The sequence below is a fragment of the Pipra filicauda genome, unplaced genomic scaffold (genome assembly GCF_003945595.2).
Source record: "Pipra filicauda isolate LSUMZ 115617 unplaced genomic scaffold, ASM394559v2 scaffold662_size176556_pilon, whole genome shotgun sequence".
NCBI lineage: Eukaryota > Metazoa > Chordata > Aves > Passeriformes > Pipridae > Pipra > Pipra filicauda.
The window spans coordinates 148,976-176,554 of record NW_024104823.1 but is presented as its reverse complement, the minus strand read 5'-3'; the positions used below and the strand labels follow the sequence as shown (position 1 = coordinate 176,554).

At 48.1% G+C, this 27,579-nt stretch overlaps 1 protein-coding gene and 1 long non-coding RNA gene across 2 annotated transcripts; one reads left to right on the top strand and one right to left on the bottom strand.

Moving 5' to 3' along the window:
• Nucleotides 1-1,655: 1,655 nt before the first annotated feature.
• LOC113993215 lies at nt 1,656-3,346 on the top strand. Its single transcript, XR_005566210.1, has 2 exons — nt 1,656-1,978; nt 3,102-3,346. It is a non-coding gene; the product is annotated as an uncharacterized LOC113993215 (long non-coding RNA).
• A 620-nt stretch (nt 3,347-3,966) lies between these two features.
• Nucleotides 3,967-25,787, bottom strand: MORC3 (MORC family CW-type zinc finger 3). Its single transcript, XM_027731158.2, has 17 exons — nt 25,646-25,787; nt 20,880-20,952; nt 19,364-19,496; nt 17,543-17,757; nt 16,602-16,749; nt 15,674-15,821; nt 15,455-15,586; nt 15,153-15,272; nt 14,627-14,724; nt 11,587-11,691; nt 11,370-11,492; nt 11,185-11,259; nt 10,535-10,577; nt 9,397-9,584; nt 8,214-9,060; nt 7,935-8,098; nt 3,967-5,174 (listed from the first exon to the last, which is right to left on the bottom strand). The coding sequence occupies exons 1-17, from the start codon at nt 25,682-25,684 to the stop codon at nt 5,021-5,023; spliced, it is 2,805 nt and encodes a 934-aa protein (XP_027586959.1). The 5' UTR covers nt 25,685-25,787; the 3' UTR covers nt 3,967-5,020.
• Nucleotides 25,788-27,579: the final 1,792 nt, after the last annotated feature.

Genomic DNA, 27,579 nt, shown 5'->3' with positions numbered 1-27,579 from the left:
CGATGGGAAGCCCAGGATCCTGGGGGCTCTTTCCCCATCCTGTGGAAGCCTGAGGTCCATCCGCGGGGGGCGGAGGAGGCAGAGGAGGCCTGGGCGGGCTTCTCCTCATCCATGGCCATTGTCCTGTTCCTGTCCATTGGCGCCGTCCTGTCCTGCAAAGAGGGGGAGAGGGGGAGGGAGAGGGAGGGAGGGAGAGCGAGGGTGAGGGAGCCGCTGCTGGGGAGCAGCTGAGATGGACTGAGCTCTGCACCCCTTATATACCCCTGGGGCAGGGCGGGGTCTGGGGTGTCACAAAGGCCTCTGGGCACACCCATGTGCCACCTCACAAAGGGCCCTGGAAGGTGCCCCCATGTCACAAAGGGCCACCCCCGGCCCCCCATGGACAGCGGGACCGCCTGGACCCGGCCCGGGGCAGCCCCGGCACTTGTGGCCTTGCAGCCCCTCCTTCAGTCCCTGCTGTGCCCTGAACCTTCCACTTCGTGGAGGTCAAGTGGTGACAAAAAAAGAGAGTTGTGTTGTTGTTTTCAAGGTCAATACCTAGAATTGGGAAACTCCCCTCCCCACTGGTGGGGTTACTATTTAGTTCACTTTTTGCTGCCAAACAAATGGTAGAGTTTCCTCTTTTTTAAATTCTTAAAAAAGGGAATATCTCCAAACAATTTCCATTTAAGCAAAAGTCCTAAAAATGTGTCCCCCTGGGTGAGGAATTGGGCAGTTCCAGCCTCAGTCACCACGGGGGCCCTGCCAGGTTTGGGCTGAGCAGTGTTGGACTCACAGGAGATTGTGGTTGTGCCAGGGAAATGAGGCAAGAATAAATCCAGGGTTTTATACAGTTTCCCTGTGTGCTGTCCCATTCCTGAGAAGTGCTGGACAAGAGGGAGATGGGGTCAGGAAATCTGGAGAGGAGTCTCTGTTCCCTCAGGCCCCGATCTTGGCTTGGTGTGAGCAGGGACAGGACCCAGGGAAGGGCTGGAGCTGGGACAGGGCAGGCTCAGGGTGGATCTCAGGACAAGGTTCTTCCCGCAGAGGGTGGTGGGCACTACCCAGGCTCCCCAGGGCAGTGGGCACGGCCCCAAGGCTGCCAGAGCTCCAGGAGGGTTTGGACAACGCTCTGAGGGACAGGGGGGAGTGTTGGGGTGTCCTGGGCAGGGCCAGGGCTTGGAGTGGATGATCCTTGAGGGTCCCTCCCAACTCAGGATATTCTGTGATTCCCTGATTATTTCTGCTGCCAACACCCGCCTTGCTCCCGAGAGGGACCAGGAACAGATGAGCAGGATTGGAAAACTCAGCATTTTTTCTGACCAGGTTGTGCCAACCCAGCCATAAGGGAAAGGGAGCAGCCAAGAGTTGTAAATGCTTGTGGTGGGAAGAAGCGAAAAGAGTCAGAGAGTCCACAAACAATTAGAGAGTTTTATTAAACATTTATTAATTTGTTGTTATTGCTACTGGTTATTTGTTATTATAGTATTATTACTTGTTATTATATTATTTGTTATTTCTAATTTGCTGTTAATACTGCTTGTTAATAATTTCTTGTGTCTGGGACATCACAAAGGTCTCTGGGCACCCCCACGTCCCACATCACAAAGGGCCCTGGAAGGCGCCCGTGTCACAAAAAGGGACACCCCCCGCAGCGAGATCACCTGCCTAAATTAGAACTTGTTTCAAGTATTTCTTTTTTTAAGAAAGAAAAAAAGAGGAGACTATATCCTTTGTTTGGCGGCAAAAAAGTGCACTAAATAGCAACACCACCAGTGGGGAGGGCAATTTCCCAATTTTAGGTGTTAACACGGAGAAAAATAATACGACTCTTCTTTTTTTATCGCCCCTTGACCTCCACGAAGTAGAAGGTTCCCCTCACACCGCCTGCAAAGGCTGCCGGGATCTAAATTCCTCCTCGGCAACCTGAGGACGGGAATAGGGGAATTCTGCACGACACAAGACATTTACACTGGCCAAGCACAGCAAGGCCCGTTAAGTAAGAACACCCTTATTGTTCTGGGGAGAGGCGAGCACTGGGCTGGTTTAGTTTTAGCTTTATTTCTATGTTTTCGTGGGTTTTTTTCCCCCCTCGGAAGCCCCTGAGGGCGCCTGAGGGGGCGCGCGGGGCGGGAAAGGCGGGAGAGCGCGGGGGGGGCGGCCCGTGTGGGGAGACCCACAAAGGGGGTTTGGGGGTCCCGGGGCTCAGGGGAGAGGGTTTTGGGTCCCGGGGTGTGGGGAAGGGTTGGGGGTCCTGGGGCTCAGGGAAGGGGTTTGGGGTCCCGGGGCTCAGGGGAGAGGGTTTGGGGGTCCCAGGGGTGTAGGGAGCGGGTTTGGGGGTCCCGGGGCTCAGGGGAGCGGGTTTGGGGGTCTCAGGGTGTGAGGAGCAGATTTAGGGGTCCCGGGGCTCAGGGGAGTGGGTTTTGGGGGTCCCGGGGTGTGGGGAACGGGTTTTGGGGGTCCTGGGGCTCAGGGGAGTGGGTTTGGGGTCCCGGGGCTCAGGGGAGAGGGTTTGGGGGTCCCAGGGGTGTAGGGAGTGGGTTTGGGGGTCCCAGGGCTCAGGGGAGTGGGTTTGGGGGTCTCAGGGTGTGAGGAACGGGTTTTGGGTGGGTCGCGGGGTGTGGGGAAGGGGTTGGGGGTCCTGGGGCTCAGGGGAATGGGTTTGGGGTCCCGGGGCTCAGGGGAGCGGGTTTGGGGGTCCCAGGGTGTGGGGAGTGGGTTTGGGGGGTCCCGGGATGTGGGGAGCAGATTTAGAGGTCCCAGGGCACAGGGGAGTGGGTTTTGGAGGTCCCGGGGCTCAGGGGAGCAGGTTTGGGGGTCCCAGGGCTCAGGGGAGTGGGTTTTGGGTGTCCTGGGGTGTGGGGAACGGGTTTTGGGGGTCCTGGGGCTCAGGGGAGCAGCAGCGGTGCCTCTGTCCCACCCCTGCCCGGCATTGTTTGGGTTCCAGAGGGGTTGTTACCCCGAGGGGGGGACAAAGGGGGTTTTAGCTCCAGAGGGGGCACAAAGGGGGTTGTTACCCAGGCATGGGAGCACATCCATGGATCAACCCCGGGAACTTCGTGATATTCAGCTCAATCCACGCATCCCCTGGGTCAGAACAGCACTGCTTTTGCCATGTCCAGGCCGTTCCCAGACCGCTTCCATCCTGCTGTGCCCAGTCTCTGCTCAACACCAGGCTGAGCCCGTGCTCCTGGAACACCCAAAACTCCAAGTCTGAAACGTCAGCCTTTCTGCACAGTATTTATTTATACACAAAACCAGTGCGTTTTGATCACATACAAGTTTTGATCCTGCAAACTCAGATTTATATAGTTTTATTTTTTACAAAAAATACATTTTAACAAGTAAATAAAAGCCATTTCCATTAGTCCACCCTTCTCCAAAGTGTAAATGTACATTGTAAATTTTTCCGTTTTTAAGATAGACATGTGCTGTATCTTGCCAGTTGTCTACAAGAAATTCAACCAGAGTCTGGTGAAACAGAATAAATAATGACAACGAAATGGAAAACTACACACCGAGAAATGGAAAAGAGACACTTTTTAAAAGTCCTCCCTAGTTCTGGTACAGCCACCCATTCACAAACCAAACCCTCCCTTTCTGCTTCCTAAAGTACAACAGTCCTGCATTGCCCTTCTTGGCCTATTTGAACAGAGATCTTAAAAGTGAAACACTGGAAAGGAACCCCCTGAACTGCAACTCCAGGGAACATCAGCTGAGGAACTCAGGACAGGAGCAGTGCCAAGGCCAGAAATGTTGGCTTTAGGAAAAAACACACTTCCTAGGAATTCACATCTTGAACACTTGATTTTTTTTTTTCCTCTTCTTTTGATTTAGTTTTTATATTTCAGAGCAAGAACCCTTTTTCTTGAATAGCTGTTTCATAAATCACAGGATCAGCCGGGTTGGAAGTGACCTCCGAGATCATCAAGTCCAACCCTGGATCCAACCCCGCCGTGGTTCCCAGCCCATGGCACTGATGCCACATCCAGTCTGTCCTTAAACACCTCCAGGGACGGAGAATCCACCCCTTCCCTGGGCAGCCCATTCCAGTGTCTGATCACCCTCTAAAGAATCTGGGGGACAAATCCCAGCACAGAGTCCAAGGTGCACTTGCCGTCTTTGCTACCCCTTTGGTCATTGCTGATGCCTTGGGAAGAAAATCCTGGAAGTGGCTGGGAATGCTGTCCCCACTGGAACAGCCATTGCTCTCGGGACCCTTTCTTCCAGGAGGTTTGCCCAGGACCATGGAAAAATGGGAACATTTAGAGCACAGAACTCTGAAAGGGGTGATGTGGCAAAGAGGGACTCCCTTACCTCACCTATAATCCAAGATGTCTAAACCGGGGACATTTGGATGTTTTCAGCTCTGGCTCACTCTGTAGTTCACCCCACAGAGAAGGAAACATCCCTCCTTTTCCAAGGGCTCCCATTCAACCAGTTCATCACCAGTTTTCAGGATAAAACCCTTAAGGAATCGCTCCTCTTGTGGCACTAAACCACAAATATCACCCAGATGGCAACGTTTTCACCCACTACTTACATTTCCATCCCATGAAAGCATCAGCCAACATTGCTGGGAGCAATGGAACAATCCTGTGGGATACAACAGCTCTGCCTGGGAAGAACATCAAGGAAGTTCTTTTTTGCATCTCTAAGATATTCCACTACTGACACTTTAGTAGAGGAAATAATCACAAGTATTAATTAATGCTCATGGAAGAGCCAAAGTGAACGAAAAAGCTTCGGTAGAAAAGTATTAAGATTCCTAATCGTATAAACATTTGCAAATTTAATTACAAATACATTTCAAAAGCAAAATCCTTAACTCGGTACATCGGGGCTGGTCAGTATGGACAACGTTCCTTCAAGAGGGAGTGAAGGGAACACCCACTGCACCTGTGGGAACATGGAAACGTGCCCAGTCTATACACTTAGAGATAAAACTGGAGACCAAAGGAACAGGCATTATATACATTTTGGAACCTCCAGGAAGGTTATGATGGAAGATCAACCAAAACTCTGCTAAAACAGGAAGATATTAAGTACTACTGATTTCATGCATTTGTTCTACGACCTGCCCTAGGATTTCATCCACGACATCGATGTCATAATTGACTTGCTGCAGGTCCAGGTCGGGCAGCATCGTGGCCAGAAGTTGTCCAACGTTCACTCGCAGAGAGCGGAGTTTCAGGCTGGGGAGAAAGAATTCCGGAGGGTTAGATGGAGTTTTGTGTTCAAACACAGAGTTAGTTCTTTATCTGACAGAGCTGGACTGGAAAGGCTCTGGGTGTGACTCCCACAAACCAACACAAAACTGATGCAGTTCAAACTGCACAGGAGTTAAGAGGTCCAGTCCAGGCAAAGTGCTTTGCCTTTTCTTTTCCTTTCTTTCCTGGAAGTCCCTGCTCTCTCCTATTCCTGATCCAATTCCTTTCAAATGAGCCATCCCTTCTCTCCAATGTTTCCTTGCACCCTCAGATCCTTTATCACCTCCAGGAACCAGTTTTCACAGTGCTGTCATATCCCAGCCAACTGGTGGGGAAGTTACTTCCAAGTCCTGCATAGATTTGCTCGTTCTTTTATGAAACACAAGTCAGGTGCTGGAAGTAAAAATAAAATGAAATGCTGCTGGCAGATCATTTTTCCTGGGGGTAAATCTCTTCTTGGAGATTGAAAGGGGGCTCTGGAAATTCTCCAGCTCAATCTCTACTCCCCCTGCCAAACATTCAGAGCCAGGGCTAACTCAGAGCAGGGTGCTCAGGGCCTTCTTGAGAATGTCCTGAGGTGGAGATTCCACAGCTTCCCCATGTCCTTTTTCCAGGCCTTGACTACCCTCCCTACCCTCACTGTGAAAGCTTCTTCTGTCTAATATTTCAACAGGAATTCCCTGGTTGCAGTTTGTGGCTGTTGCCTCTCATCCCATCCCTGTGCTCATGAGAAGCTTCATCCCTACGTGCTCTCACCAGGCTGCAGGAGAGAGCAACAGGATTCCAAGAGATCCCACTCTTTGTGAGGCTCTTTCCCTCAGCTTCCCCTTCTCTCTCAGGTGCTTTGGGCCCTTCAGCAGCCCTGCTCCTCTCTCCCAGTGTCACTCCAGGGTGCCCAGAAGTGGGCACAGCACTCCCCGTTTGGTGTCTCAGAGCCCAGGAACAGCGAGGAATCCCTTCCCCACCTGCTGCCTGGACTCTGGCCAGCACAGCCCAGGAGGCACTGGTTTCTCCCACCACAAGAGTGCACTGCTGACTCACATTCCACTCCCACTGCCCCAGCACCACAGGGCACCTCCTCCCAAGCTGCCTCCCTAGGAGTGGGCTCCAGCTTGTTCACCGGCATGGACTTTGCTGGTGCCTGGGTTGAATTTTCAGGTGGTTTTTTTCAGCCCGTTTTTCCTGTTTCTCAAGGTCCCTCAGCAGCAGCTCTGCCCTCCTGAGTTCTCTCCAATTTGATGGCAGTGTGAATTTATTGAGTTCATTTTGCTCTGTCATACAGACCATTAATCCCAGAATCATCAGGGCGGGAAGAGACCTGCAGGGTCATCCAGTCCCCCCGTTCCCAGCACCACCAAATCACCCCTAATCCATGTCCCCAGGGGCCACATCCAGGGACCTCTGGAACACTCCCAGACACAGGGACTCCACCATCTCCTTGGGACACTTATTCCAAGACCTGAACACTCCTGCAGGGAGAAAGTTTTTTCTGATCTCCAACCTGACCCTGCCCTGGTGCAGTTTCCTCTCCTCCTTTCCCTTGGGACATGGCAGCAGAGCCCGACCCCCCTCCCTGCCCCCTCCTGTCAGGGAGTTGGGGAGAGTAATGAGGTCCCCCCTGAGCCTCCTCTTCTCCAGGCTGAGCCTCCTCAGCTCCCTCAGCTGCTCCAGCCCCTTCCCCAGCTCCATTCCCTTCCTTGGACATGCTCCAGCCCCTCGATGTCCTTTTGGAAGTGAGGGCCCAGAACTGGACACAGGACTTGAGGTGCAAAAGCATTAACCATTCCTGGCCTTGCTCTTGATCCACACTCTGCCCTCAGTCACTCCAAGAACTGGTTGTTCTTAATCCCTTTGACTACAATGGGGCTGCAGGTGCCTTCCAGGTGGATTTGTTCCACGGTGTTCCCTGGGAATGAGGCTACAGTGACCAGGCTGGAGCTGTGCCTGTCCTAAATATGGGCTTAACAACTGCCTTTTTCCGGGCATCAGGAATGCCAACTGCCACAACCTTTTGGACAGACTGCAAGGGCAACTCTCCCTCCATGGGCCAGCTCCTTTTGATGCCTCTCATCTGGTCCTATGGAGGTCCCTTAATTCAATCACTTCACCCCTTAGATCATCTCCTGGCTCAGGGCCCCCAGCTCATCCCTGCTTCCATGTGCTCTGTGTCCTCTGTGTGTGTGCAGTTCCTATTTACCAAGAGCTGCCAGCTCTCTATTTGTAAGTTTAAACCCTGCTTTAGTTCAAAGCTACACTCTGGACACAATCCAATTCCACAGGACTGGCCTGCAGCAAGGAGTTCTTCCAGGAAAGTTAAATTTCAAACCTCTTTTCAGTCCAGTACTGTTGCTTCAATAAAGAAAAACAGACTCTACAAGTGAAGTACAACACACAGCATAAGCTAAACATCACCCTCTTCCCTGCCTCCCTTTTCTCTCCTTGGTCTGCAAGTCATGTCTAGAAATTACAGAACATTTTTGATATTTTAAGAAGTATCAGTATGGCATTTCTATTGTGCCAACCCTGCTCACACAAACACACAAACCATAAGTTACAGAAACCACTTGATAAAAAAACCATTACTGAGTTCGGAGTCACACGAGGCAGCAGGAAAGAATTCCAAACATCACATTTTATTATACAATTATCAAACATAACCTTCATTAAAACGTTTCAGATACAATAAAACAGCCAAAAAAAAAAAGTCTTCCTTGAAATATCATCTAGAAAGAACAAAACTGATACCTTTCTCCATCAGAAAAATTTACAGTCTCTTCTACATTACTGGTGGTAGAACCATTTGCATGTGCAACTGCTTGTGGAATTGAAGCTTTCAACTGGGCGAGTTCTGCCTTGAGCTCTTCACACTGACAGGCCATTTGGTTTTTTTCCACTTCTAGTAGTTCAATCTGGCAACAAAAAAGAAAAGAAAAAGCTATAAAGCCCATACAGCAGGTTGTGTGTTAGAGCTGCTACGAAACAGGCAGTAAAGCCCGGAGACAAGGGAATGTTTTAACCACATACCTCACTTTTGTACCTGTCCCTCTCGATGCTGCACTTGTCCAGCTGCCTGAACACATTGTCCAGCTGCACGGCCATCTCCTCCACCTCACTCTTGCTCTCCCCATCAGCACATTTGCTGCACTCAGTTTTTAGGTTCTGCAGGGTATTGCACTGCTCCTGCAGCTTTGCTATTTCTCCCAAGGCCTGCTCGTAGAGAACAGTCACTTCTGCCAAGCTCCTCCCGTTGGCACTTTCCTCCTCACCCGAGGGAACTGTCTCTGTTGACTGGTGGCACATTTCCTTCTTTACATACTTATTATTCATTTCCAAAAGCCTCTCCTCCAGTGTTTCTACCTGTTTGGTCAGTGCCTCGCATTTGTTTTGGTACATTTCCTTCTCTCTGTGTAACAACTGCAGCTGATTTCTCAGTTCATTTTCAGTCTCTGCAGGTGCCTCGGGAACACCATTCACCTTGTGCCGCTCGGTTTCCACCCCTGCCCCGGGAATTTCAACTGGGATTTCATCTTCCACCTCTTCCTTTTTAACCACCAGGCCTGGCAGCTCTGTCTGCGTGGCTGAGCTCAGCTGTTCGCTCCTGGGTTCTGAGGTGGTCGCAGTGCAAAGCTCCCCGGCCTCGCGGGTCTCCTTCTGCTTCTCCTCTTGATCCAAATTGATGCACTCGGTTTTGACTGCGGGAACGTCAGGATCCGCTGAAGGCTTTGGAGTGCTGCTCTCCTCTAAAATGATGACATCTTCATCATCATCCTCATCATCACCACCCTCATCGTGGTGGTTGGCTGGTCTGTCACTCAGTCGGGGTGTCTTCGAGGGCACGAGTGTCGCGCAACTCTGCGCCCTCCGCTTGAGGCTGGGAAGGGAAACGTTGAACTGATCACTGAACCGCACAAATATTTGTTTCAAACCACGTTTGGTGTTTCTCTGAGCACGGTTAAAAACTCCATAACTACAAAGGGATGTCCCCCTGCAGGGGATTTTAAGATGTGCAAAGCCAGAGTGAATCCCTTCCCTGTAAAAACAAGTGCCTGACACCCCCACGCTGAGTCACCACCTTCGGTGTGAAACACAAGACTCAGAATTTCCAGGAACATCCCCACGCCTCCATTCCTTCGGAATGGAAAACACCCTGTGGAGTGTTATTAATTTTAGAAAGAAAGAGGAATCTACTTTGTCCAGGTGCACTAACCTGCTGTCGGCGTCTGGATGGAGGGAAGTGACTGATTTGATTAAAATAGGCAGAGATCTTCTGAGAGGAGCATCTGATGATTTTGGCAAAAGCAACCTTGGAACAGCTTCCTTTCCACTCACAGCTGTGAATGTTTTGAAGTCTTTACTTGAAGAAACAGATGTTTTTAAAAATATTTCATTATTGATCTATAAGATAACATAAGTTAAGAATGAAAATAAACAGATATTAGTAGGTTCTTCAGAAAAGACTTAAGTTCTCCTAATTATACACCAACACCTAAAATTCTGACTGACATTTATGTATTGCAAGGATCTCCTTGAACCCAGGCTCGGGATTTTGCAGTAAGGAAGCCTAACTAGACTCCACGTTGCAAATCCCAGTTTTCCCAGTTCAAAGTCCTGTGCAGAATCCCAGACAAGAGTTTTTCCCAAGCTGTAGCTCTGCCTGAAGTCTGCCCATCATCCACAAACCACAGGACAGACATCCCTGCTAAAGAAGCTGCTCATAATTAATTCAGTTTGTCCAAAATGAACAATACTTTACTTCTAGAAATTACTTGTGTGTTTGGGGAGATGTAATGGCAGAAAAACTAACACAATGAAGTTAAAACAGCACATGTGACATCTCTTCTCCAGAAATGAAGTGATCTTAGGTCAGCACTTCACTCTGAACGCAACCTGAGCTAAATCACACTCATGAAAATTTAATTCTGGGTTGCAATCTACACATTCTCATCACTCAACCACACTGATTTGCATCTGCATTTAATCTGAATTTTGAGTTCCTCCTTGCACAGCTGTAGCTGCTACACCCCTGTCCACCCCCTGCCCCACTTTTAAGGGCATCTTTGCTTTCAGATCCCCAACACATCCCACTACACAAAATCCCCTTCAATAACGAGGTGCCATTTCATAAATCCAGCTATGAGTGACTGACGTCATTTCTACACTACTTGGTGAGAGGCCTTTGCCCCTCTCAAACTCCTTCCTCTTTCCAGTGCTGGATTTTCCATCGTGGGACAGCAAAGATGGGGCATTTGGGGTTTGCTCATGGTGAGTAAATCCTGTACAGCAGAACAGGATGTTAAACCAGACACTTCTCCCCAGGGCAGTTTCCAGGCAGCTTCAGGAGTTACCTGGTGGCTGTAATCCAGTCTCTTCCTCAGTTTTTCCCTGTCTCTGCACAGCAACAAGGAAAAAAAAATATATAAATTAAGAGCTTAGACTCAAACACTTTGCTCATTATAAACCCAAACCAACCCCCACATTTAAAAGCAAACACAATACTAATTATCTCAGTTAGATACAGTACAGCTCTAATTAAAGTATTGTTTACTGAATTAAATTCTTCTGCATGAACCTAGTTCTTATAGCCTGGAGTTGGCTTAACTTCAAACAAGTTCCCTCTCAGATAAAGATTTATTTAAAAAAAATGGAAACCTCCCCCCCCAAAGTCCCAATTCTAAGATATAAGCCAGCATTAAAATTACTCAAATCAGGATTTTTTCCCCACACACCTTAGCCAAGAATCCTCTTAAACAAAGAAACTGAGATATTCAACTGCTTCAACGTGGACCTTGAAAGTATCAGCTACACAGACAAGGTCTCCAACCAGCCCTCAGAGTTTGCTTCTGTAACATCCCAAACTATTCCCACACTGCTAATTCCTATGGAATTAGCGTTTCCTATGGAATTCCTCAGAGCTGGACTTGAGCCCCAGTTGCTGCACCGCTCTCCTGAGCAGTTTATAGTGTTGAGACCTTGGAAGAAAGTCTCCAGAACTCACTTTTTCTTGTACGTTTTCTCGTAGGTCGGATGTATCAAATCGTCATCTTCCGGCTCCTCGGGCACGTTACAGTTCCTGAGTTAAGGAAGGGGAGGAGAAAAAAAAAAAACCCACAACACAAAGAGCTTAACATCAGGTGATAAACCAAGAGCAGGGTGTAGGCATCCCCTGGAATGTGGCCTTACCGGAACTGCGGGTCAGGGTTCAGGGAGCAGTACCACTTCTCCGGCAAGTGCTCGATTCCGTCCGGGAGCTTCCGCCACTTCAGGCACGCGTCGCACTGCACCCACGTCTGGTCTGGCTGCTTTCTGGGAGGGAAGAAGGAAAGGCTCACCCTCAGTGAGTGTAAAACAACACCACCAGCGTGTAAAGCTCTCGGCTGTTGCAGTGGTTGGTACTCACTGGATCTCCTCAACTGGCGGAGCCAAGGGATATTCCTCGTTCTTCTTCCTCTTCATTTCATTCCAGTAATCGTTGAGCTTCTCTCCCAGTGCTGCTATTGTGAGTCTAAAAGGACAAGATTTTAAGGGACCACCTTAAATAAGCCAATTCCAGCACAGAAAGAACCTTTAGAAACTCCAGTGACAGAAGAAGTGGAGGAACACTCCGATATTTCTACTCGCACCACAGTGCAAAAACCACTCAAAAGGCTCTTTCTTGTATCTTCCATTTTTTTTGCTTCTTCTCTTAGAAAGCTTTACAAAAGCTTTTTGCTTTTAGAAAGCTGGAGAAACGAGAAACTGTGTGAAATCATGTTTGTCAGCAAAGAAATTACTGGAAATGCACGTTGGAGAACAAAGACTGAAATCAAGAGTGTTCGATTCCGAAGTGCTGATCCTGGACAGGGCACACCCTGAAGGTGCCTCACCAGTTTGGCCCCTATCAGGGAAGAAAAAAGAGCCCAAAACCATCACCCAAGGCAGCCCCTCGCCCTGGGTTTGGCTGTTTCTGTCCCTCCCTGAACTGCAGGGTCAGGAGCACTGGGAGCCCACGGACAACTCTGCTCCAGGGAGATTGCAAAGCCGGGCTCAGGGCAGGGCGGGCTCAAGTGTCCCCGCTGCTCAAAGGAACAGCCCAGTCTCAGCCAGGGGCATTTGGGGCTGGATTTGGTTCCTGCTCAGGGCTCCTGGTGCAGCTCAGTGAGCACCAGAGCTGGCACAGCCAGCAGGGACAGGGGAGGGAGAACAAGCTCCATGGGTGAGGGGCAGGTCAAGGCTGCCCCTCGTCAGGGGGTGGAATTCACCTCCCAGGAACAAAGGGCTGAGGAACCGAGTCAGTCCCTCCCTGCCCGGCTTCTTCCAACGCCTGCACCCCCCAGGGCTGCACTGACACCCGAGTGTGTGCAGAGAGCTAGGCTGGCCCAGAGGGCTGGGATCCAGATCAGCTCTGAAGCCAAGCCATGGATTTCTGGGCCGGGCAAAGGAAGCAGCACAAGGGCAGAAAGGAGCAGCCATGCAGGGATGGGATCCCATCCCTCTTGTGGGGAGGCAAGAGGTGCAGGGCATCCTACAGCCACCATGAAATGACAGCATCAGGTCCAGGCTTCTGTTTTGGGCTGGAAAGCTCTCCTTTGAAAGCCTGGAGCACTCCTGGCAGAAAGACCTTTGGAGAAGCCCTTGCAAGTGTGGTATCCCTGTGCCCACATGACAAGTGTGGGGGAAGACAGCTGGGGGAAAAACAGAGAAAAGTGGGAAGTTACATTCCCATGGAAACAGAAGGTGGAACAGTACTGAAGTTACAGGGGGAAATGCAGTTGCTGCTTCCTGCATGGAATGTGGTCGGTACACAGGGAACATATTCCAAGACGATTCCTCACACAACATAACACAGTCAATAAAATGTGGAGAGTGTATCTTGAAGAGCAAAGGGAGAGAACTGTCCACAGTCAGTGACAAAGGGATGCAGGGCTGGAGTCACTGCAGCTCCAGCTCAATGTACAGAGAGAATCAAGTGAGTTAAGGATGGGGAGTGAAACAGAGCAAGGTTTTAAAGGATTAACTAGGACAGGGTTGGTACCAGGCTCTGGGAGAAGCTCTGCTTATGCTGAAATACAGCAGAGACGGCTTGTTCTGTTCTGCTGACTGTACTGAAGTAAGAGAGAGTAGAAATGGCATAAATAAAGATAAGGTGGGCATCTGAAGGAGATAAGAAGGGCGTGAGTCAGGGCAGTTTTGCAAGCTCCAGAAACGAGGTCGGTGAACAAAGAAAGTTGAAAAGTTCAAGCGAGGAAGAAGAGAAGAAACGACCACCCAAAAATCTTGCCAAAAGACGATTCTGGAAGACTCCGCCTCAACTCCGCCTATTATGAATATGACAATTAGATGTAAAAATCAAACAAATATGTATGTGAAGATGTTGTAACCTCTCATGAAAACTATAAATTACCTGGCTTTTCCCTGAGAACTTGGCAGCTGGTTTGTCTGGTGCTAACTGGCTAGCCCCCCAATGTTGCACAAAATAAATACCTTTGCTGCTTAAGAGACAAAAATTCGTCTCTGAGCAGTTATTCTCTGCTGTTTTTGGCATCAATTCCTCACACAACACAACACACATATTTTATTGACTACATATGGAAGAGTAAAGTGAGAGAACTGTCCACAGTCAGTGACAAAGGGATGTAGGGCTGGAGTCACTGCAGCTCCACCCCAATGTACAGAGAGTATCAAGGGAGTTTAGGATGGGGAGAAGTTTGGGAAGACTCCATCATAACTTCTGGGCTCTGCTGGCAGACTGAACCTGTCCTCTCCCAGAGCAACACCCATTGGGAAAGAACCCAAATTCATGTGTGCTGAAGGATTATCTCATCTCCAGCTTTAGTCAGCAAGTCAGCATCCTCAATTTCTAACTCCACATGAAAAGCAAGTGTTAGGGCACGTGGGGAGAGAGTGTCTCCTCCTCTAAGGGCACGTGGTCAAAGCAGCCCCAAAAGGAACAGAGAGACAAACCTGACTGCTGGGGCAGGAAGTGACAGGAACCAGCCTGGTCAGTCCCATGAACTGCTAGGGATATGTGGAGTGGGAAAAGTTGGGAAGATGAGAAAAAGGAAGGAGATAAACCCAGAGGGTCATCAAACCTGACCAATTAGTGTTAACAATAAGCAGAACCAAACCTGCTCAGTCACACTAATTGACTAATTATCAAGAAACTGCTGGAAAGCCAGGATTTTGCAACTGCTAAGGATGCAAAACCTGAGGGTCTGGGATGTTTGGAAAGGGTCAGGGGAACTCTGCCAACTGCTGAGAATACATGTAGGGGGAAGAAGGAGAAAGGAGGAAAGAGGAGGTACACAAGAAAAAGGGATAAAAGGAGTTGGCTGAATGTAAACCAGGTTTGCTCAGTACCCACGAGCTTTCATTCTTCCTATTTAGAGAAGAAGCAGCTTTTCTCATCAACTGTTTTACAGTGAACAGCACTGTTGGACAGGAAACCCAGACAGAAATACCTGTATTCATTTGTGTAGTCGAAGTCTTGTTTGTTATGGGTTGGTTTGAGGAAGTTGCACTCAATGATCCCAACGACACCGACCCCCATGTTGTTTGCCTGCAAGAAATCAAGGTCTGTCAGGAAAACCCCCACACATTCCAGGCCAGTTCTGCAGGAGTTTGTCAGAGGTAATTATTAACTAGAGATACAATAGATAAAAAAAGAATTTTCTGGCTTAGGACTCCCCTCCAAAGAGAAAATCTTGATATAAACCCTGAAATAAAAAAATCCTCTGTACTGCCCCTCTTTTTGTCCTGAGATAAGCTCAGACCAATATTTTGTGTATCAAACAGCCTCAAACCCAAACATTGAATCAAGTCCATACAATTTAATACCATTTTTAACAGCTGCACACACTAAAAAAGGTGGTTTTATGAAGGACACACCAATATCCTCGTTTCCACCTGCACCCTTTGTTAAGATGAGCGTTGGAGTGACAATTATTCCTCAAGATGTGAAAATATTTCGGAGCCTTGATTTCTTACCTTCAGCTGGCAGCCAACTCTTTCATAAGCTTTGATGAGCCTGTTTTTGTGGTACATCATTATTCCATAATGATCTTTGTTTCTGCAGTTAAATCCAAAAGTAATTCTTACCGTTTTGGCCTTTGACCAGATATTAAGGAAAAAAAAAATCTGTTTAATCTCATGTAACATAACAAATAGAATTACTCTGAGTGTTCATTCTGAGTCCTGGAACTTTAGGTTAATTCCCTCAGTCTGTCTTTACCAAAAAAAAAAAAAACCCAAACAAAAATACCCCAGTGGAAATATTAAGCAAAGGATACATTCAGAAATTTGGGCCTGTATATGTCACGCTCGATGAAGGCCAAGCTTTTGGAAACCAGCTGTGTTTTCACTTTCTGTCCTCTCAGGATGATCTGCATGGTTGGCTTCAGGTACAAAATACTGCAGTAAGCCTACAAAACACACATGACATTAAAATCAAAAGCACAAACCCTCCAGCTTCCAAAAATAAAGCCAGTTTTAACCGATCTCATACGCACTCGCAGGGAGTAGTCGCTTTCTGGAACAATCTGGTCCAGTCTCTCTTGTTTTTTATATCCTCTTTTGCCCGTTTCATCCAAGTCTTCTGGGATTCTGATGTCATATTTATCCTTGTCAAAGTCAAACTCCGGTTTTTCATTTTTATCTCTAAGAAATAAGATTTGAAAAACGCACTAATTATAGGGGGGGGGAAAAAGCTAATACGAGGTAAGATGTGGTGGTGGGTATCCCAAAAGTGCAAAGAAAAAAGGGGGATTCCTCTGAGCCATAGTGGTTTTCCTCACAGATTTACTAAAAGTCACAAAGTTCACCTGTTCCTTTCTGATATCCAAGGAATACAAGTGAAGTGACAATGAATTATAACTTAACTCTAAACAGGGAACTGCCACTGTTACAACTGTTTAAAAATATATAAAAGCATCAACATACAAGTCAAGGCCAGAAAATGCTGGAAACAATCCCCCAGAGGCAAGTGGATAAGTAAGATAAATACACATAACTATTTACTTGCTCAGATCGCTGGTTTATTTTATGATAAAACAATCAAGAAGTTTAGAAAGGTCCAGATCCCTGCAGAAGGACACTGCTGGCTCTAAGTTTTAAAATCCACTGTTATTTGCCTGTACATTCAAGTATTTTGTGTCTGGGTTTCTGCATTCATAATTTCAGAGGTCTGAGGGAACAGATTTGTAATTTATCTATTTCAACTTTCCTTCTGGCAAAAGCAACAGGCCCTTCATGCCAGCTGGATCCAGTTTCCCAGTTAGTGCCCTCAGCCTTACTCCACCAAAAATCAACCCCAAACACCCAGTTATTTAATATAATATCCAGTTATTCCACTAAAAACCAAACCCCTCTGTATGTTTGCACCCACTGAAAGAAAATGCAAACCAAATGAGAGATAGAAGAGACCGGGCTTCATCTTACTTTCTGAGATTCCAAATGATAATCCTGGTTCCCTTTTTCCCCATGATGGCATCGAGCTCTGCCAGCAGTTTCTCCTCAGTGGAAAACAAGGAATGTGTCAAGATGGCCTTCAGGCTGTTCTTGGACTCTGCTGGGTCGCTGATCTGCCGTGGGCACTGAGTCAAGGACAGTGACTTGGAACGAATTCGAGCTTTCGGAACATCGGGAAACTTCCGCACTCGCTTCCCGGGTTCTCATTCCTGATTCCAAGAGATCAAACTCAACAGCACGATACCGTTGAGCCAGCGATTCTTTTGGGGCAGTGCTGGGGACAGCTCCTCCATGAACAAGGATTTCCTGAGCTTTTATACACTTTAACTCCTCAAGCCCCTCCTCGACAGTCAATCATTTCATTGTTACAAGGCATTGACATTAATCTTCAGTTAAAGGTAACTCAGACTTCTTTTACTTAAACAGTCTTTGAAATAGTTACAAGACATCAACATCAATCTTAGTTAAACTTCTGCTTAAACAATCTTTGATTAATTTAGCTTTCTGGAGTGCATTTTCATATCTCATTGTGGCAGGATTCATCATCCATCTCTGGTTAAAGATTAGACTCAGACTACTTTCACTTAAACCATTTTCTCTTGATTTAGCTCTCTAGAGTGTAATGGCTTCCAAAACTAATTCAAACTACAACTACACAAGTTGCTGACTTTTTAATTCTTACTTTCCACTTTTTTTTAGCAGTGTTTAGGAAAGGGTTTCAAAGTTACAAAGTTTAAGCAGTCAGGATAAACTACAAGACTTTAAAGATTCTTAGGTTATAACTGGGACCATCACGCCACAGCCTCTCTCATTCCACATCTCACAAATCACATCTCCCAGTCCATAAAACCAGCCAAGGACATCTCCTGCAGGGATATCATCCCCACCCCCAGAACCTGCTGGAAGGATATGCTGGCTGGTGAAGGTGACGATGGGCACCATGACGTGCTCTGCCTTGGTGACCTCCAGGAAGGTCTGGGACAGGAGCCCCACGCTCATGGTGTCCCCGTTCTTGGTGAAGACGATGGCGTCCTTGCCCAGCCTCATGGAGCCCGACTTGAAGCCGTTCCCGTACAGCCCCACCGGCACCCGCCCGTTCATCACCGACTTCTCGCTGAAGCCGAAGCTGCAAATGCAGGAAAAACGTGGGAAGAGTGGGAAAAATCCCTGTGGAACTTGACACCCCCCACCTGCAGGACTTGACGAATGTCCTGGTTAGAACAGCTGGGACCAGTTCATCACTGGATGGGTGTAACCCAAAACTGTGTATTCCAGGGCCTTCCATGCCATTGCCCAGAAACTGGTACCAATAGACCATTTACACCCTCTGCCCAGAGCAGCCCTGACCCCTCAGGCTGTAAACTGGGTGTTAAGAGGCCTGTGAGATAGGAGGGTGCTCCTCACACCCTTTGTGGAACTCCCCGCCTTGAGGGAAGTGCTGGGGATTCCTGCCTGAACCTGAGGATATATAATCTTGGAGTCTTGGGACTTTTTTAACCACTCGTGGGATCCAGAGGACTGTGACCTCCACTCTCAACCAGACTGCAGACTACCACTCTTGCCCAGACTGCACCAGCACTCTCACCAACAGGTTTTTCCCTCTCCTTTTCCTTTGGACTCAGGGGGCCCAAGGAACACCACTCTGTTCATGTCCCAGGGTTATACATTTGGGTTTTGTGGGTTAAAACCAACTGTTTGTCTGTATAATCTGTATTTATTGTATTATTTTATTAAATCATTATTCTGACTTCTAATCTCTCTTTTGAGTTGAGTTCATTTCCCCTGCTGGTTTACCTTTAAACCAGCACATCGGTGCTGGGATCGGGGACTCCTGTTCAGTTAAACAATGGACAAGGAAGAAAATCCTGGAAGTCACCCCTAAAACCACCACAGGAAAATCTGCTTCCGTCTTTTAAGCATGGAACAGAAATATCATCTGCCTGGAATTAGGTGTAAGCATTCTCATGGGATTCTAATCATTAACTTCATGATAAACACTAAGAAAAGCCCCTAAACCTCTTTTTTTCCCACCCCTCTACTTGCTAGAAAATGTTTGATCCTCAAGTTTCTCATCAGTAACTACACTTAAAATAAACCAGGAAACTGCACATGGAACATGGAATTTAGCAAGCTGTTAATGATGGTACCTAACACAAAAATAACTGTTTGAATCCAAGCTTGCTCAAGTTGAAATCTGCAGGCAGAGCAATCTTGTAAAGGATTTATATTTCTCCCTAAAGGAGGTGCTGGACAGAAACCTCTTTATTAACTGTAGAAATAAAAGATCAGTCCAAACCCTACAGAATATTTAAAGATAAATAGACAAGTCACATTATCATTCATTAAATTATCCACTAGACCTTCTGTTATTAATATTGAGCTGAATCTCCCTTTTTTCTTGTTTGCTAAACAAAAGTAAAGATAATAATAGTATTAATAATTCTCTTTATCTCCACTAATGGGCCCTACAGAGAGGTTGCACAGTGTGTGGGAAGTTAAAGGGGAAGGCTGAGAAAAAGGATCAAAGGAAATTAGGAGATCAAAGTTCCGTGACAAAGTTGTGTGGAAGTTTCCAGAGCATTTGTAGGCTCTGGAGTCTCACTTGGATAATCCCTGCCCTTCAGAAATGTTGAGTTTCTGACCCAAAGGAGTGAGTTACATCTGAGAAAAAGGAATAAGCTGAGCACTAACAGAACTAGGAGCTGGAATTCCTACAGAAAGGGGTTCTCCACCTTAGCATTTTGTGCAGCTTGTCCGAGTTCATCCCATTCCCATTGTCAGTGAATGTCAGGCAGATGTTGTCGTTGATGACTGTCTTGTCAATCCAGATCTGCTTTGCATTTACATCAGGGTCATAGGCATTATCTGCAGGAAAAGGAGGGAAAAAAGGCTGGGGTACTAGAGGTAAAAATTAAACAGTCTGAGTGTGAACACATTTTGAAGTGCTTCAGCTGTCAGTGTTCTAAATTTACTTAAATCAGAATGTTACAGTGAAACAGCTGCATCCAAACCTGGTGAACCCCACCCAAAACCCAACATACAATTCCACAGAGATTACAGATGGTTATGAATTATGCAATTATAAAATATATTTTTATTATATAATATTTATTATATATTGTTATAAATTATTATTATTATACACAGGAACACAGAAGCAAAAAAATGTAGGTGGAGGCTCAGCCGTGAGAATCGAAAATGAAACCAAGGCAAGTTTCTACTTCCATTTGCTGCCCCCAGAGCAGCTGGTGCAACATTTACTTTCTCCCAGCCATGGGGTGGCTCTCCCAGAGGGAATTACAAAGTGCTTCAGACTCAATTTTCTATTGACAGGATGGGAAAGAGCTGCCACGAGCGAGCCAGAAACCGGGGCTGCACAAACCTTCCCTGGCAGCAAAGCAGCTCCACACCTCACCTGCCCTGACACCACTTCCTGGCATTTCCCTTCCCCTCATCCTGGAATTCCTGAGGGGGGAGAGCAGGGGAGAAGGAGGGGTGGGATGGGGTGGCACAGCTGCCTCACTGCCTGTTTTGCAGGTTCAGCTGAGGGTTAATAAATAAATAAATAAACAAACAGCTCAAGCCCATAAAAAGGAATCACAGCTTGGGAGGGTCCTTCCCACAAACATTAAGTACCAATTGTATCCACAGTGAAAAACTTCATAAAATATATTTCAGCATCAACAAAAGGGGACATTTCAGGTACAACTGACAGCTTGGAAGTATTTGGGGCATTAAAAAAACTGAAATGACTTAACATATTGTTACCCCCCAAACAGCCAGTCCTTTCCAAGGCCACGTGGTTCTGGTTTCCTCCTCTGTGGCAGCTCTGGCCTTATCTGGGTAAAAAACTCCCATTTTCCTTTGTTAGGTTAATTTTCTCGAGAAGGGAAGGGAAGGGATGTGTGACCAGAGGAGTTGCTCCCTTTGGCAGCAGCAAACTCCTCAATAAACTTGGCAAGTCCTCCCAAGCCACACCTTAATTTTGAGGAACCAGTTAAATAAGTCTGCTGCTCATTCCCTACCTGTGGAAAAGAGGAACACTGAAGGTATCCAGTTAACTGCTACTCAAAATCAAAGGCAAGAAGATTACCAACACAGGAAAGAAAAAAGGCAACCCGAGTGTGCCAAAAAAATAAGGTGCAAGATTCTGAGTGGTGACAGGATCGACTTCTTCCCCTCCCTACCTGAAGGAAAAAGGTTTTATGACAAAAAAAAGAAAATATTTCAAGCTCTTGGTCCACATACCTATGAGCTCTGCAACTGCACTGAAGGGCCAGGTGTGACTGGTGGAGTTGGTGTGCAAGAACTTGGGGCAAAGCTGAAAGAAACCACAAACAAGGGCATCAGTTTGTGCTCCCCAACCACACCGAGCCAGAAAACAGGTTAAATAAAGGAACCCTAAATGAAGCTGTTTTGACCAACACTACAAAAGGCTGTAATTTAATTTACTTTTTGGATATTGGTGTGTTAATATCTTTTCAAGGGACTGTTCATACAGCTCTTGGAGGTGACATTCAGCACAGTCTCATACCATCCTCTGAGAATGGGTTATGTTGTCATCCTATCCAAGTCTCTTTATCTTTTTAAAAATAACTATTGCTCTGTAATGATGCCAGAGGTTACAGAAAACACCAAAGCCTCGGCAGCACACGCTTTCAGGTGTTAAAAACTCATTTCTTAAGTCAGGATTATTAAAACTTGATCTGAACAACGAGCAGCACCCAACACCCTCCATGATTTACTGTCCCTGTCACGCCTCCCTTTGCCCACAGTGACCAAAACCACCTCTCAGACCCTCTTTCAGCACTTTGATCTCATACATTTTACCCTCATTTATGATCAGGAGCAACCAAAGGCACGGCCACGACTAGAACTGGCTGGGAACATACAAATTAAGTACCTGTTTATGGGATGTATCTTATAGATTTCAGTGACTAAAGCACTGAAAAGCTCAGATTTACACATATTCCCCTAGACCTAAAGACTAGGAAAACCAGAACTAAATATCCATGGAAGTTAAGGACTTGTCCATGCAGTGTTTGGAGCAATTGTAACTGCTGCAACCAGTGGCTGTGTTTGCATTATCTCTGAGGAAAGTGCAGTCACACTTTGACAAGGCCTTTAACACAAACCCACTGCAAGGATTTGCTTAAGCCCCACTGCCTGTTGATGGCAGGAAAAGCAGCATCATTAACACACCCCACTGAAAATAGTCCTTGTACCACTGAGTTACATAAAAACAGAATATAATCCACGTTATTACAGATATAAAATCAGAAAGATTATTTTAAAGTACTGTGTACAGATCCGTAATTCATAATTTTTACAGAACTACTCACTGACAACCACTTTTCTGTAGCTAATAAAGCCTAAATAAAAATAAATAAAGTCTAAATAAAAGCAAGACCGCTTCAAACCTCTGAGTTCATTTACCAGGGAAAAGGATTAATGCTAAAAGCAAATTCCAGAGCAGGTTCCAGAGCAGGAGGAGGGTGAGAGCAGCCCTAGTTTTCAGATCAACATAAACTGCCAAGAAGTGTCACCTCGATCCCGAGGTCACAGGAGCACATGACACACTTCCAACTGCAACTTAATCCCTGCATTTCTCCACAGGAGCCAGAGCACAAGTGAGAACAGACAGCACGTTCTTCCCCAGCCATCTGTGCTTTAAAACTCCAGTTTTACAAAACCTGCTCTGCTGAGCCCCAACAGAGACTTGCAAAAGAAAAATTCATGTCAGCTGTTAATGGAAACCTCACATTTCAAAGGATCTTTGGAGTTCTTCCTCTGCCATACAGGAGCTCAGTGGATCCCAAGATCCCTGTGTTTATTCCCTGGTGGCATTTGCTCCTCTCTTTTATAAACTTCACAGTTAAAACACACGAGAAACATGGTGGTTTTTTTTTTTTTGCCTGAAATCCCTCCTTGTCAAAACAAATCCACCAGACACTGGAAAAACCCCAACCCACCACAGGGACACACATCAAGGCATTTGGCAACTGCTGAAATCCTGGAAAACCCCAACCACACAGGAGGCAGACTGGGAATGTTGGATTTACTGCAGCATCAGAACCTCAGCAATATGGACTTGGAAAGAAAGTCCCGACTGTGGTTTTGCCAGAGGCACAAACCCACACTTGGGAATGTCACAGGATCACTGAGGCTGGAAAATCCCTCCAGGATCATGGAGTGCACCCTGTGCCTGATGCCCACTTTGTCCCCCAGCCCAGAGCACTGAGTGCCACAGCCAGGCCTTCCTTGGGCACTCCAAACCTCCCTGGGCAGCCCCTGACAAGGCCTGACCACCCTTTCCAGCAACAAATTCTTCCTAAAAAGGAAGAACCATTTCCCCTGACCATCAGACAGCACCGAGGAAGGACAGAAAGAACCTCAGTGTCGCCAGCACTGACATCATCACCAAGAAGTCCTTTTCCTCAGGGAAGCAAATCCTACACGTGCACAGAAAACATCTCATTCCACCCCCTGCCATGGGCAGGGACACCTCCCACTATCCCAGGTTGCTCCAAACCCCACCCAACCTGGCCTTGAGCAGGTCAGGCACAGAAACAAGGGCACAAAGCAACACCAGATTTAAAAAATGTAGCCCAGTGGTTTAAGGCCATTATTTCTGCAGTTTTCAGAGCACACCCAGCTGTCAGCAACCACTCCCTAATTCCTGATGAACTCCCCAGGAAATATTTCAGTCCATCTGGCCCCTTCCACTTCATTCATCAATGCACCACTTTAGCTCATGAATAACTGAGGTTCAGTAAGGGTTTGTCCCCTGGTGAAAAGTCACTTTGACAACCCAGTTGCTTTGCCCACTGAGCCAATATACTTTGTTACTAATTGTGTTTTGTTTAGTAATTTCAGTTCTTTCTCCCGAGACCCAGCGCAGCCAAATTCCTTCTGGAGATGCAACCAAACCTCCCCCTCCTTCAAACTGTGCATATTTTAAAAACAAAACTGCCCTGACAGGAGCAGCTCATACAAGTAGAACCAGTAGATATTTAAGAATAAACAGGTTATCTCTCCAGAAAGAAAATCTCAGGATCACTGAGGCTGGAAAAGCCCTTTCAGCCCATCTAATCCACCCTGTGCCCCATCCCCACCTTGTCCCCCAGCCCAGAGCACTGAGTGTCACAGCCAGGCCTTCCTGGGACACCTCCAGGGCTGGGCACTCCAAACCTCCCTGGGCAGCCCCTGCCAAGGCCTGACCACCCTTTCCAGCAAGAAATTCCTCCTGAAAACTTCCTGAAGTTTCCTCTCCCTCCCAGCTGCTCTATCCCAGTTCCACGACCGTGCAAGGAACTACACTGAGGGACTGATCCAAACTAAAAACCACTCTTGAAATATTAACCTGGATCACTTCCCTGATCTGACTCATCCTGCAACCAACCCAAACTTTTACCAGAGCAACAGGAGGAGACGAATTCCAGCGTGGGAATGAGTCCCCAGGCCCTCACACTGCCTGTGCTGTTTGTGCTTCTGAAACTCTGGGAAATACTTTACATTTCCAAAGAGCAGAAGAGCCTGTGGCCACCAGCTCTCCCCGTGGTTCTCTGGGTCACAAAGCCTTTCACAGACCTGTTCAAAGCTGTACCAGCTGCTGCACTTGAGCAAAAACCTACAGAAAGCCACAGCTTTCACTGGAAACCCACGGAATGCAAATTCTCAGCTACCCCTGGGACAGATAAAAGCAAAGAGCAGCCTAAAAATAATTCAGAAAGTTAGCAAGAGCACCAGCTTCAGCCTCAATGTCTCACTTGTACCTCTAAGAGTTCGGTGAGTTCAACCTGAGAACCATTTTAAACTCTGGCTTATGTTTGCAGCTGTTTTGCAGACGCTGATTATTAACGCTGATCATTTTTTTTTTCCCCTCAAGGAGACAAATAACATGACAAAAAACTTTAACTAAAGGGGGAACAGAACACTGCTCTAATAAAATACCAGACAGAGTGTGGCTTTCCAACACGAGAATTAAAGGCCTGAAACGAAAGTGCAAGTTTTGAACTTCAAGCAGGTGACGTTTATAACTCACCTGTAAAATCACGGCAAGTTATGTTCAGATAATGCAAATTTATACTCAGGTGATACAAATTTATATTCAGGTAATACAAGTTTATGTTAAGGTGATATAAATTTATGTTAAGGTAATATACATTTATATTAAAGTAATGTAGTTTCAGTCAAAAGTTGGACTCAGTGATGCTGGAGGTCTTTTTCACCCTAAATGATTGTGCAATTTAAGCAGTGCTGAGAATATACTGATGTACCTTTTTCACTCCAGTATTTAATTTAAAGTTACTTACTGCAGTGCTCCTGCTTATTTCCACTATTCTCTAAGTAAGGTGATGAGCCAGGCTGTTTGTAAATGTAGGTGAGACTTACAGGCCTTGAGGGCTGAAGCCAGAAAGGCTTGAAAAAACCTCCTGTTTCACCAAACAACCGAAAAAGTCGCTTTAACTTCATTTGTATCAGCACAAACAAGGCAATGACCAACTACCACAGAAGGACAACAGTGGTGAAAAGCACAACACAGCAGCGTTTCCCTGCGCGAACACTCATCGCCCTTCAGGGCAATCAGGGTTAAAATGCAATTAGGCCTCCTGCAACACAAGAGGCGAAGATTTGGAGCTACGAGTTGGCGATTAGAGGTCACTGCGCTCACACGGGCTGGGGAATCCCGACCCCGACTCCCAACCCGGCCCCCGGCCCGGCCCGGGTAAGTTGATTTTCCAGGATTCGAGCCGGGATGGGGGCGGGAGAGGCCCCAAAGTCCCCTCAGAGCGACGCGGCGCCCGCGCTCAGGGAGCGACCCCGGGAGGGTCCAAGGCCAGGCTGGCCGGGCTGCGAGCGCCCTGCCCGGGTGGAGGCTGTCCCTGCCCGGGTGGAAGGTGTCCCTGCCCGGGTGGAAGGTGTCCCTGGCCGTGGCAGGGGGTGGGAACGGACGGTGTTTAAGGTCCCTTCCCCCCCGAGCGCCCCGCGCCGTCCCGTCCCCCCGCACTCACCGCGCTCAGGCGGATCCCGCCCTGTGTTTTCGCCGCCATCTTTGGGCCGCGGCCCCGCGCGCGCTTCCGCCTCCCCCCGCCCTGCGCGCTTCCGGCAGGGAATGGGGGACACGGACAGGGATAGGGATAGGGATGGGGACAGATATACGGACAGGGACAGATATACGGATAGGGACAGATATACGGACAGGGGCACGGACAGGGATACGAACATGGACATATATACGGACATGGGCACGGACATGGATACAGACAGGGACACGGATATAGATACGGACATGGATACGGACATGGATACGGACATGGATACGGACATGGATACGGTCACGGCCCCGCCCGGGGCGGGGCGAGGGGACAGGGAGGTCGGTGCCAAACACACCCACGGAACCACCGAGGCCTGGGAAAGCCCTCCCACGACATCCAGTCCCCCCTGTGCCCCATCCCCACCTTGTCTCCCAGCCCAGAGCACTGAGTGCCACAGCCAGGCCTTCCTGGGACACCTCCAGGGCTGGGCACTCCAAACCTCCCTGGGCAGCCCCTGCCAAGGCCTGACCGCCCTTTCCAGCAGGAAATTCCTCCTCCTGTCCAACCTGAGCCTCCCCTGGCACAGCTGGAGGCCGTTCCCTCTCCTCCTGTCCCTTGTTCCCTGGCAGCAGAGCCCGCCCCCCCCCCGGCTCCCCCCTCCTGTCAGGGGGTTGCAGAGCCAGAAGGTCCCCCCTGAGCCTCCTTTTCTCCAGGCTGAGCCCCCCCAGCTCCCTCAGCCCCTCCTGCTGCTCCAGCCCCTTCCCAGCTCCGTTCCCTTCCCTGCACACGCTCCAGCCCCTCCAGGTCTCTCTTCCATGAGGTTCCAGACCTGGACACAGCCCTGGAGGTCCCTCAGCAGTGCCAGCACAGGGGACAATCCCTGCCCTGGGCTGTGCCCACACTATCCCTGATCCAAACCAGGTTCCATTGGCCTCTTGCCCCCCTGGGCACACCCGGGCTCGTGTTCAGCCCCTGTCACCAGCACTCCCAGGGCACTTTGGAGCCCAGTGGAGAAGGACCTGGGGGTGCTGGTGGACAGCTCTGTTGCTCTCCAACGCTCCATGTGTTGTTGTCTGTGGCTCCTGCAGCCCTGCATTTCTACTTCTACATTTCTACATTCCTGCTGCTTTCCCATGTCCAGGGAAGGGAGCGGAGCTGGGGAAGGGGCTGGAGCAGCAGGAGGGGCTGAGGGAGCTGGGGGGGCTCAGCCTGGAGAAAAGGAGGCTCAGGGGGGACCTTCTGGCTCTGCAACCCCCTGACAGGAGGGGGAACCGGGGGGGGTCGGGCTCTGCTGCCAGGGAACAAGGGACAGGAGGAGAGGGAACGGCCTCCAGCTGTGCCAGGGGAGGCTCAGGTTGGACAGGAGGAGGAATTTGTTGCTGAAAAGGGTGGTGAGGCCTTGGCAGGGGCTGCCCAGGGAGGTGGTGGTATCACCATCTGTGGAAGTGAATGTGGCACTTGAGGACGTGGTTTATTCAAGGTGGTGATGCTGTTTGATGGTTGGACTTGACCATCTTAAAGGTCTTTTCCAACCCTGACAATTCTGTGATTTGGCCCAAGTAGCTGAGGTTGTTTCCTGGAGCAGAGCAGGGTAACTGTGGAGAAGCAGCTGGGAATTTTGGTTGGCAGTCCATATCCACTTCCCAACCTCTTCCCTGTGCCCACACTGTGCTGTGTTGTGCTTATCTCCAGCCGCCAGAACAAGGACATCTGTCCCAGACAGTGCTGTCCTACCTCCATATGGCCTCTTCTCCAGCCACATCCTGTTCTTTCTCACAGTGTCTTATTCCCAACAGTCCTTGGATGGCTCCGTGGCTATCGGTGTTTGGCACAGACACATCAGCCCCTCGTCTCCTGGGCTTCTGCAGTATCTCACCCAACACCCCAAAAGGTTTACAGGCTATGAGGGA